This window comes from Chaetodon trifascialis, chromosome 1 (assembly GCF_039877785.1).
Source record: "Chaetodon trifascialis isolate fChaTrf1 chromosome 1, fChaTrf1.hap1, whole genome shotgun sequence".
NCBI lineage: Eukaryota > Metazoa > Chordata > Actinopteri > Chaetodontiformes > Chaetodontidae > Chaetodon > Chaetodon trifascialis.
This window is the reverse complement of record NC_092056.1, coordinates 13,670,871-13,683,815: the sequence shown is the minus strand read 5'-3', so window position 1 is coordinate 13,683,815 and position 12,945 is coordinate 13,670,871. Positions and strand designations below refer to the sequence as shown.

General features: G+C 40.2%; 1 protein-coding gene across 4 annotated transcripts in view; it reads right to left on the bottom strand.

Moving 5' to 3' along the window:
• Positions 1 to 12,945, bottom strand: part of tub (TUB bipartite transcription factor) — a 48,376-nt gene that overhangs the window by 12,164 nt on the left and 23,267 nt on the right. For 2 of the 4 annotated variants that reach the window (XM_070967187.1, XM_070967179.1), the window contains exon 2: positions 2,770 to 2,821. In XM_070967187.1, the coding sequence (XP_070823288.1) occupies positions 2,770 to 2,821 (52 nt within the window). Of the gene's footprint in view, positions 1 to 2,769; positions 2,822 to 8,592; positions 9,185 to 12,945 lie in introns of those variants that run through there. The other 2 variants (XM_070967202.1, XM_070967194.1) reach the window with 2 other exon arrangements.

Sequence of the window (12,945 nt, the reverse complement as noted above, 5' to 3'; positions counted from 1 at the left end):
AGAAAGAAAATGAAGGCATGGTTTCAGCTATTATTATATATAATCATATAATGAAGTTCAATTCAATTCAGTCAAAACCTTTAGTTAAGCCTTGAAAATCAATAAGTGATGGTGACATACAGAGAAATATGCATTTTTTTTTTTAAAGAAAGAAAATAAACTCAAAAGAGGACAATACTCAGTGAAAACAATTGCACAATAGGTGTAGCAAGGGTTGCTCATGACAACGCGTTGTCGATAATTCATGTGTTTGATGCACAAAAGGTAAAGGCAAATTTTCAAAGTTCAGAATAAACCCGTGCGACTTGATATAAGACAATTTGTTTGGCTCCTGTGATCCAGTTCAGCATAGATGTTAAATAGGGTGGCGAATGTCCAATAAGGGGTTTATGGATGTGCCAAAGAGGACCAACCAGCTTTGTTATACAGAAGACAATGGTGAGCGTCGTCTCCCATAATGAATCTGAGGACAGAATGATAAACTGAGTCGAGGGATTAAGAGTGGAGGCAGCAGCATGTCTGTAGATTATATCACCATAATCAAGGACTCTACTCTTCCTTCAATTCAAAGTGAAGACAAAATATAGTGGCACTGAAGTAAGCACCACAATGTCTGTATATGTGTGGCCACGTTTACCAAACATGTGATGTCTGAAACATTTTTGTACACAAGTACTGCACATGATAATCCACAGTTTCCCCCTTGGGTGACGATGTCATAATTTAGCTGTTAATTATTTAAGATTACCTCAACTCTGTTCAATAAACCATGACAACATGTTCAAGAGGCAAAGCTTTATTCTCCCCTTCTTGTGAAAAACAAAACTCCTTAGACATTTGTGGTGATCACTTAGGAGGCAGCACAGATTTTCTTGTAAGATATCCTCTTACTGTAGGCAGAGTGTTGGGTTTACAAGCAAGTGGCGATAACACAGTCTCAGATAAATCTGTTGAGCCAGGAGAAAGATCTGAAGACGTTCAAAGATGTGCTGCCTAAACCGCTCTGACCTGAGGCTGCACACAGCTCTTCATCTGGACTAACTGTCAGCTACATGCAAGTCTTCAAACCGGAGCTCATCAAATATTGAAGGTTTCTATTAGTGGAGTATTGAGGCTGCAGAGCAGGAGCTCTAGTTTATCCCAAGTAAAGCTTACATCTTTGCCAAGACAGCGATGGCCATAACAGCAGGAGCATTTATACAGTGCATGGATTTGATAGTTAAGGCTTTGTTGTGTGGGTCAGGCACTTGCTATTAAGTCTTTAGTGTAAAAGGTTTGAAAAGCACTGCTACAGGAAAGCTCCTCTCTCTTTGACTAATAAATGATTTCATGATAAAAATATAAAAATGTTTCTACATGACACTGTACTTTAAACCCTGCATGAGTCTCCAAAATAACAAAATCCAGTTGAGTGAGGAGTCAAATTAAGATGTAATACATTGTCATGCCTGAATAAGTCATTAATTAAAACATTTCTTGGCTTTACTGTTATCAATAAAACTACTGATCAGTAGTAATTTGTTTTATGATGTTTACATGCCTTAAGCTACATTAAGTGAGCGAGTAGGTTAAGATTAATCCATTCAAGCGTGGATGAAAAGCAGTTTACTTGCATGTGGAACAGACCACCTGCAAGGCCTTAATATTGATTAATTAGGAAAGGACTGCTAGCGCATTTGATCTGACTACAGCATAGAACATGAACGTTTGGATTAGAGAGTATAGAGAAAACACAGCAGGAATTCAGAAAGAGCAGCTTTCACTATGCAAAGAGAGGAAGTGAAAATGGCTAAATTGCAGCCTGGGCGTGTTTGCCTACAGTGTTACTGACAACAAACAGTGACAGCAGCTACCACACAAAATCATGTGCTCTGTAGCTCTAAATCATCACTTTGCAAGAGCTGATCTTCAAAATGTGTGTGGCATTAATCGCAAATACAAAATCACTTTCGAAAATAATCATGTGCACTTTGGGGGGGGGGGGTAGAGAGACTTTCACATGTGATCAACACATGAGAGGTCTGTCAGAGAGAACATGAATCTGCTCATTTCAGTTCAGGCTTAAGTATAAAAGCTGCTGATAATCATGTGTATGATGCTGGCTTTTTAATAACACTTGTTTTCATATGCTTAACAATGTTCAATACACAGTCAGTGAAATCGTGGACCTGAAACAGCACTCCACATCTGATGGTACAGTCTATGTTAATGTGCGTCTCTTTTTTTGATCTGTATGAATAACATTAAACACGTCTCTATTTTTCATCTAGTGGACCTTAAAAAAGTACCTGACAATAGGGTTCAATCACAACATACAGTCTCAGTGTTATAATCTCCTGCCTCTAGTTATCACTGTGTTTAATCATTTGAAATGCAGATACGTTGGTCAGGTACTGATGGAGTCATCTGTTTCCATTTCATTAGCATGAAACATATATCCAATATAGCAGTTACACTAGACAAGAATAAGGTCCAATCACAATAAACTATCTTCTCAATCTCCTTTATCTTAACTTTGTAAGGCACGGTTTGAAAAATAAAAAGGTTTTGTACATGTAATTTACTGGACTTCAATCTGACAGAGCTTTAAAAATACCCTCTCATTAGAACAACCCTCACAGAGATAACAAGTCCTGGCTGGCCCATTTGTGGTCCCATGATGGAGCAGCACAGGAAGTTTGTGTCATGATAAAACTGTCCTGTTCTAATTGATTTTGCCTGTGTGTTACTCTATTATCATATCTGGAGGAAGAACAGCACAGGACTTACCTGTCTGTCCAGTTTCTGCTGTCGGAGGTTGGTGCCCTCGTCATCTAAAGTGCTATAAAGAAAAGAGCAAAGAGAGGGGGGAGACAGGTGTTAAAATGCCAGAAAGTGCTCAGCTGTTCATTTTTATAATCTAACAATGACATTTTTCAAGCTGCTTGAATTAATTCACTTGTTACTCTGAAACTGCAACAGATGGTTGCACACTTACAGTATGTGACTTTTAGCTTCATTTTCCAGAATATATGTGGTAATGAAGCTTGGTGTGGACTTCATTTGTTTCTGCTTCCCTGAAAAACTAATCCAAAATCTGATCATCCATGGAAAACAAACAACAAAATATGCTTGTTTTCCATTAGTAGATGGTATAAACTGGATCATTTTCATAGCTTTATGCATTCTCATCTTGAACACAGCTTACTGTAATGGAGTAACAGATTCATAGACTTTCTTGTCTTACGCTTTGGGGTGAATAACAAAAAGTCTTATCTTGAATGTATGCACTTGATTCTTACTGTTGATTATGCATTTAAGGAATATACTGAGTTCAGTAATTTACTTTATGTCCACTTGTTCAACTTCAGGTTAAAATATGCTTTTAAAAATTAAAATTTGACAAATATACAGGACATTATGGGACACAACAGAGATGTTACAACATGGTTTCAGATACAAAGTCCAACAATAAAAACACACCAATCAGTTCTATAACAGGTGTAAAAGGTAACAGGGCTGCTGAGCTAACAGTGTGATAGCATCTTGGATAAAGGTGTTTATATCTTCTCATCAAATAGGTGCTGAAGCAGCTCAACGGGAGCATGATAGATACAGGCTTTAAAACAAAAACTCCCCTCCAATAATAAGGGCAAGGGGGGCTCTGAAAAGCAGTCAGTCAGCTTCTTCTCAGTGATGTCATAACACATGTTATGAAGCTGGCTCTTTAGTGAGAGAATAAGAACAGTCTGGTTTGTGTTGCTGAACTGATAGCAGCCAAGACATCCTGGTTTTTACCATAAAACAGCTTCTTTGTCTCCCCTTATTTCCTTCAAACCCCTAATTTGGTTTTAGGATGCATCGTGCTTTTCCTTGCAGCACAGACAAATTATGCAATTCTATATTGCATATTATATCCTCTGTAAATGAATCTGCATTTGCACAGCTTTAGAAAGCTGCAGCTGATATTTGGAAAAGGTGACAGTGGCTGGAGGTGCATATGCAGATCTCCTCCACTGTGTCAGCAGAGAGGAAGTTACACTGCAGCAAAAGACATTGTCGCTGTTTTCCTTAACACTTGTGCCAGTGAACATATGGACAGCGGCGTCTGTCACAAGGAAGGCAGAGACAGAGGGTCTCGCGATGGTGGCTGTCGTATGCTGTACAGATTGTAAAGCTGTTTGAGGCACATTTATGATTTTGGTCAATATAAACAACGCAGGCTATTAGGCAGGCACAGAGTATTGAATGTTCACACACTGTTGCCAGAAAGATGGCTGCTGGAGTTCATACTTCCCTCATTCACTAAAAGCAGCACCTGTGGTCAATCTTTGTTCACAAGGTGAAAAAGATCTAAACCCCTTCTGAAACCCCTCCTGCTGCACGATCCACCTCTCTGCTGTCCATGTGCTTGGTATGTTCTGCGCAACACTAATGTCCTATTGGTGAATCCATTATAACGATGAGCTTTCCTTCACCTCCACACGTCACCTTTAAAGAGAGGATCTGATGAAAGAGGCTGTGTGTGTACAGCATCAGCATCAAACAGAGGGACTTCATTGTTAGCTCTCAGCCCCACTCACAGTGTCTTTCACCAGGTTATCCTGTTGGTGTTGCAGAGGAATGCAGCAGATGTGACAGATGTGACTATCCATGTGTACACTGATTGTTTTTACATCTCCCAAAAGGATTCTGGTGTCCTTTGCAGATACACTTATTATTTCATCAGCCCGTACGGCCGGGCAGCTCAGAGGCCTCTGAGAAACCTCAATGGTTCCTAATTATATGGCAATGAGTTGTTTTCTGTGGAAGAGATGGAGAGAATGAGCTACAGCAGAAGAGAAAGGGATGAGAGATGTCTGCTGATGAATGAGAACTGAGAAAATTATGTTTTTCCAACACTCTCTCCAACTATGACTGAAATGTTTCACATGGAAATGTAGATGCGTTTCCTTACACTTCTTATTCCTTCATATTATTCATTCTGCTTTTTAAAGGCCATTGCTTTACCATGTGCAGCTTTGACACAGGCACTTAAATATTTTTCTGTTTCTTATTTTACATTATCTTACCTTCTGAGAAAAATGTGTAGGTTTAGTAGCCACGTTTTACTCTAAACAGTTAAAAAACACTCAATCATACTGCCTGAAGACGTATAAACAGTGTGACATCCAAATGATGAACGCCCATATAGGTGCACGTATGCATTTGCATAATCAATGCAGTTTATTACCCTGTGCTGACTAGTAATTGCAGGGCCGATGGTTATATTGCAAAAACAGAATGCATTTCCAATTTTGTATTTGACTTACAGCGTTCTATTTTTTACTTGTCAATTTGTTATTTCTCAGCCTGATTAATGGCAACTGCGGTTAATCCGTTTTCATTTCCCATTAAGTCTTACTGGCGCATGATAAATAAAGCCAACAGGTGGTTTGTCTGCATTGTTGATGAGCAATTTTATACTCTTCGTGCCTCTGTCAAAAGACTGAACAGTGACAGTGGACAGTCAGTCCTGCAGCAACAGCATGTAAGATCAGTCAATGAGTATTCAGAGTACCTGTGTTTCTGCACTACCGTCTCTAGATGGGCAACAAAGGCCCACACATGCAATAGAAATTGATTTGCCTCCCACTCTCTGTCAGACATACAGATAAACAAAGCACTCCATGTTTCCAATCAGAGTAATCAAGTGTGTGAATAGACATCAGACAGGAAGATAATGACACAAACAGAGCTGTTCCAGCAGAGGTCAAACAGCTCATTATTGTGAAGAGTCTCTGGTCACTCTTGTCCTCCAGCACGACGAGGGACAGGTTAACCAGAAGCTTTAAATTTTTTTAACAGGAGCATAATCATTTACTTTAAAGCAGCACATCTGACAACTCACGGTGGAAATGCTCTACAGTATGTAATGGGCAGGTATACAATTCAATCGACCGTGTCAACATCCAAAACTTCCCAACTGAACTTTTAAAAATGTTTTCAGAAGATAAAAATAATTAAGAAACAACGCAAGACAGACGAAAACATCAAATATGAAGAAGGTAGCTTCAGCACTCTTTGGTCCCTCGCAAGTATTTACTGATAAATCCAAGATTTTGGTTACTGAACCTTCATCATCAGGTCTCTGCACTCTTGCCTTGTGCAGAGCATTCTTCTTCTATTAAAACTGAGGACATAATTCAGCTTCAGTGCTGTTGAACTATTTGGTTGCTATTTGATCTGAGTATGTTTGAAACCAAATATTGTGATTCTTTGTACTGGATGCCCATATTTGTGTTAAAATGTTACGATTTTAAATGTTTTTTAACATTAAGAAAACAGAAAATAAGCCTTTGTATCATTTTTTAAAATTATAATGTAGTTGTGCTGTGGCAGAAGCATTTTATTGACAGTAAACTGAGTTAGAGACAGCACTGATTACAAGCTGAAGCTCTGAAATTCAGGGTTGATATTGATCATATCAGAACAGAATTAAAATGTAGGCTGTTGTAAATTAAAGAAATTAATTTGTTCGGACTTGAAACTATTAAAAGTTTCATTTGAACAACTTTTTAATGTGTTTTTTATTAACTCAGTCAGCCACAAGTACTGGCACTCAGGGGAGGGAAGGATTTGACTGTTATCACACAGTGAGACTCCTCTTCACACTTTCATAGAAGTTTCATGTGGCATCATTAGCTTTTTAAGTGACAGTCGTTGGCTGATGATTCTGCAGCAGCACCACAGGACAATCCGATATGCACACAAAGCATGTTTAATCTTCATTTGCATGGTGCAATGCATGAAATTTGATTGCAAGACGATTAATCTGATGAGACAGACCCGAACAGATCTTGTAAGTAAAGAAAATAATAAAACGATGTGACAAGACTAATACAAATCATGGCTTGAAATCTGGAACAGTAATGGACCTCAGGGAAGATTTTCTGAAAAAAATAATGTAAAATAATTGTTTCACCATTTCTTTTGTCGAGAGCTTAGAGTTGCTGCTTTGCTGGCTGGGTTCCCACGTCGGAGAAGAACAGAAAAAACATGAGATTTGCACAAGTCTTCCACTACTGAAATGCTAATCTGGTGAATTTGCTCCCTACAGAGAAAAGCTAGTGTACAACTGCTGCCTCTTTGTGGATGTGTGTGAGATACGTCTCCTTCATTTTGTCAATTGCTGTGAATGCATGCACAGTATATATCTAATGAGATGAGAGAGCCACACAGTGCAGCTGTCTCCTCTGACTCTGCACAGAGGTCCATGCATTTTTCATGGCAGCTTCACGGGATGAGAAAAACTGCTCATTGAGAAACCGCCAATCTCTCTGCCCCCACCCTCTCACTGACAATCAAGAGATTATTTCTGGATATTCATAGTGTCTTGTTTAAATTATTTTGTTGCCCACCATCCAAAATCAGCTTGTAGCACATCTTTGCGAAAGCAAAAAGTAAAGGGGTGAGAATGCCAAAATGTAGAATGACCCACTAAATACTGTTTGTTCTTCCCACTGCTGCATCAGTCATGGAACAATTTTGCTTGTTTAAAACCCAATCTAAAGATTTAATAAATGTCTGGGGTATTAACCTTGATATTTTACATGATACCGAGAGATCTGTGGCCCTGCAGTCATTTCCAGAAGTTTAAAATAAATTCCACACACATCACTTTCTGCTCTCGTCCTGATGCAGTCATATTCTGGAAATTCGTGGACTGCTACTGTAACTTATAGCAACCGTGAGCCAATGGCATCAGAGTAAGCAGGGAACCATGGCAATGGGTATTCAATCAGGGGAAAGAGCCAGCGTGTTAGGACTGCACTTGAAATGATGGAAGCAGATATAGGCTTCACACCAAGAGGTCATAAATGCTCACATTTTTGTTATCTAAAATATACCTTGCTAGAAATGATTGGGAATGTATTCCCTGTATCATGCAATACAGAACATTTTTTACACATGCACATACAACACACACACACACACACACACACACACACACACACACACACACACACACACACACACACACACACACACACAAAGGCAGGAACTTCCTCAGTGATTTTGAAAATGAAAATATGCACGATATGACCCACATACTAAATTCATAATGACACTCCAGTGAGAGTACTACTCTGAATCCAGTAAAACAGCACTATCTGTTTTACTGCATCCACTTTCTGGATGGAATTATGGGCAGTTTTACACATGAACAGTGTATTTGTGCAAGGAAAAAGAATATTTTTTCTCCCTGTTAACCAAATTGAGACCTCAACAGTTCATGCAGCTGAAATTCTGGGATTCACTTTTGCATTATTTATTTTTAGTCTGTGGTACTCCTTTTTTAAAAAAGAGCCTCAGTCTAGAATATAAGCAACATTTTTCCACTAAACATGTTCATATTAGTGAAAACAAGAATATTATGCCACCAAAGAAAAAAAAGAAAAACAGCTTCCATCCAAGGGGCTTGCTTTTATATATTGTTACTGCTATCAGTCTGATCTCCTTGTCAGACACTCACATGACTGAACACCCGCTCAGATACACAAACATGCACACACAGCTTCACTAGATGAAGACTGTGCCCTTTCCTGTATTCTCAGGAATGTGTTACAGTACCTGTAGGGGATCCAGTCGGAGGAGTGCTTGGAGCTCATTCTGTATCAATCACTCTGACTGCTGCTGCCTAACTGCCAGGCTAACGGCCTGCAACAGCACCAGTGCAAGTGGCTATGGGGTCTGAGGACGGCGATCACAGCCAGAGAGCCCACATCGCCTGTTCATCCTCTGCACACAGCCCTATATCCCCAGCCTGTTTCTTCGTATGTCCTCTAGCTGTGGGGCAGCAGATGACTGACAATCCAGACAACCACACTCCTCACTCATGCACACCGAGCACATGAAATAGCCGCTTTCTTCTCTCCCATGTGTACGTTTCCAGTCAATGCCTCTCCTCTTCTCTTCTCCTCTCCCATCCACCGCCTCTGCTCCTGCTCAGTGCTGGCTCCCTTCCCTCGCTCTCACTCAGTAGACTCTATCTAAATCTCCCTCCGTTTCTTGCCCTTTAAATCTCCCCCTCCCCTCACCTTCCTTCCTTCCTCGCTGTCCAAATCTCGCTCGGTGCCACTCTGTCCAATCTATCTCTCGTTATCTCTTGTGCAGCGTCACCTACAGCAGCATCAAGTGCAAAGCCTTAAGCAAAAAAGGTGATAGAGATTCCTCTTTGTCTTGCCTCTTTGATGTTCGCTCTATGCTATTTCTGCACAGTACCACCCCCCCTCTCTATGCACATTCTCTCTCTTTCCGACACACTCTCTGTGTCTATCTTGCCTGTGTTGCATGAGGCATGTAAAGCAGGGACTCAGATGTGTTTTCTGGACCATAATTTATTTATTCTCTCAGAGTAAGAGGCATTAGCATATGACTGTGCAGACTAGTGTTAACAGCCTTTAATTCAACACTCCCTACAGCCAGACAAAGGCACCCTGTGATAGTGCCACAGCTCTGAACCTCTCTCACACACATCTGCTTCCGCCCTCCGTCTGCCACCCCTCACTGTCACCACACAAACACACATCACTCACTGTGCTCCCAGGGTTATTCAGGAGTCCATCTATACACAGTTAAACCACGCGGCCTCCGTGTGACAAAACTGCTCGACAAGGAGTCAATTCATTTCAACTCTTATCAATACTCAAACACCTCTAGCTTTAAGTGTGTGATCCATGCTGATATCAGAAGAGTGAAATCATCTGAAACAATCCTGAGGATGATTCGGGGGAAGAAAATCTATTGCTTGTGGGTACAGATGAAAGCGTCTTGCCATCTACTGACTCAAACAGCCTCTGGCAAAAGTGTATTTGCTGTATTTCATCATCCGTGTGTTGCAACAGTTCCTATTATATATTCAGATGGATTTAGGACAGTCAATGCACCAAACCACTCTGAAATACACAAATGCGTTCCAGTGCATGCACACGCACACATACACATTTATTATTGCAGAGGCATCTGTGATGTGTTGAAGCCCCAATTACACTTGCATTTTCCCAAGGTCAAAACTCATATCATGTGCTGATCAGATTAGACACACTGTGCTGCATGGGAAAGCTGTAAAGCAGAATTCAGCACTGTGCACAGTGTTAGTTAAGCAAAAACAAGTCAAACAGTAGAGTCACTATTAAGTTCATTCAAGCATCTTCTCTCAATTATTTACTGCATGCCTAAAGAAAAGCATCACTGACAGAGTTTAGTGCAGACTGCCAAAGCAAACCAGGAAGAAAATGGAACTGCAGTGAAAGCCAAAAGAGAAACAGAGACATTTCTGTTTCAGTTACATGAAGTCAAAGCCTAAAAGATGTTTTAAATTAAAGCCTGATGTGTTACAGTAACCAAACCAAAGATATCACAATTTGCTGCATGATAAATAACAATGAATGACTTAATATCCTTCTCACTAAAATCTAAATTCTGAATCTCACATCACAATAGAAAAATGCTTTGGCACAGAGCCCTCATCACAGCACTCAATACAAAATTTCTTACCTTATATTGTAACACTCAATAGTCCCTCTGTGGCATTGCACCATACAAAGCAAAAAGGTCTTGTGTGTCGATTTTCATTTATTTTGATTTACAGCTTTTCAATATGTCCCTTTTAAATTGCGTTTCTGGGAATATTGAAAGCATATGCTGTGAACACACTGACGATTAGCCTGAAATGGAAACAGCCAAACAATCAAAATCTTTTCTTTAGGTAAAATGGTCAATGCACTGGATGGCCCATCCAAAAACACATACGTCCCAGAAATATGGCCCACAACTCGATTTTATTCTCCTCTAGAACCAAAAGCCTTCTGCAACTGCTTTGCTGAAAATATAATGAAACATTGATTGCATTCTCGAATGGCATGGCCTTTCAAAAATGTCAAGTCACAAAGGTGTTTCATTTTGACTCAAACAGTAAGAAAATGTGGACAGAGCAGACAACAGCAAAATAAATCTGCTTTCATAAAATCCCAAACAGATCGATCCCTCCCACAGTGTTTCTCCCACCATGTTGCAGACCACCAGTCATGTTTAAATAAAAAGCGGGACCGTGGAGTCAAGAGGATCACATTTTGTTTCGAATACATTCCTTATATACTAATTTCTGTGCTGAATCTGGGTTCTGCACTGCCAACCTATTTAATAAAAAAGTGCTCTGTAAAAAGTGTCAAATTACTGAGTTACTGAGAAGCATGTTGACAACAGTTTGTATTCCACTGAAGTGGGCAGTAAAGTCAGATGTCCCTCCTACACAGCTCTGCTGCCGTTTCTTCTGTAAATTAGAGAATCGTAATTCCACTACACCAGAAAAACATTGGTCTCCTCCCATCAAACTCAGAGAGACCGAAAGAGAGTTATTTGTGTCACAACCCAGGAGACCCATGTTCTTTTTGGGTTTTGTAATTCATCCTATAATGCAATTATTGTGACTAGCATGAAAATTTGGTGAGGATAAACAACCTGCATCATCCTCCTCCTCGGTGCAATTATCATCATATTAAATATAAGCGGGAAAGCACAGTAATTATGTCAACAAGAATCAGCTCTGCCCATGCCCTTGAGCAAGCCTATGATTCCCTCCTCCCAGGAAGAACAGAGATTCATTAAGTGTGGCGGAACAGAAGTTACTGAGAATTGGTAGTGAGACGAACGTAGATGACTGTCAATGAATGTAACTGACTGTCAAAAAGCCCCTGTGGTTAATGGTGTGTACCCGGCATATCAGCAGGTGTGATGAAAGTGTAAGTAAACGGAACAAGCCACTCCACTGAGGAACAGGTGTAAGCACAGCAACCTGCTTAATATTTGATGCTGAAGGGAGGGCTTTGAAGTTTGGCTTTGGTCATGAGAGAGTTGGAAATGGGAAGGAGGCTTAGTTCATACAATTTCACAGAAACAAATAACTGTTCTCCTTCCTGAACGTAGTAAACATAGTGCTTTCTTCCTCTTCTTTCCCTCTGGCCTAATAGCCATTACAAGATTAAAAAACAAATGATAAGATCCTCCTGACAAATTAGATTTTTCAAGTCCAGAATTTGAGTTTTCCCAGAGGCATTTTACTGTTGGTAACAGGAGGCCAGCAGAATCAGTAATTATAATAATGGTCCTGGCACAGAAGGCACTCACTGATGTGAAAATGGATCTCTGGCTTGTGTCTGCATGTCTTAGTCACACTGGCTGAAACACAGCTGCAGAGCACATAGCCTTAATAATACAGCAGCCTGATCAGGCATGCACGACATGTGTCTACTGATGAGTGGCATCTACTGTATTGTATTTTAATCACAAACAATTAAAAATAAAAATGTTGGTACACAGAAGTCACAACTCCAGAAAACTTTTCTGCAAATCCTGATAAAGCAGAAAAAACAAACTCTGACATTTTTCTGATGTTGCAGCACAAGCATACAGTATATTGCTTGTGTTTTAGGCACGACATAAGAGCAGCTTACTCTTTTTCCAGCTGATGTTCCCTCACTTCAGTGATTCCCCCCCACCTCTGATTCACTCATTTCACAGCAACTATGTGCTGCCATGCATCCCAATTCAGGGGCTCTGCCTTCGAAGGAACAGGCCTGTGAAGTTGGAGACTTTGGAGGATTGAAGGGTTGCTCCTCCTCCTCCTCAAGTGCCTCCTTCTAAATTGCCATTTCCCAGCCCTAGATATCACCCTCATGGAGAGTAAAACTAATGGCACTTGGGCAGCTCTCCTCAACATGTAAAGCTGGAAAATTCACAAGTTTACCCCTAAGAAGCTGCAGACCCTAGGAACAAATAAGATGATAAATAGTAGTGGTAAAGTTCCAGGATGTCTGAGTTTATAATAAAAGTTGTGAGAGTGCACATAATGAACACTTGGAAAACATTTTACCAGGATGAAGGCAAATGTATGCATGTTTCACTGGTCACAGCGTGGGAAGGAAT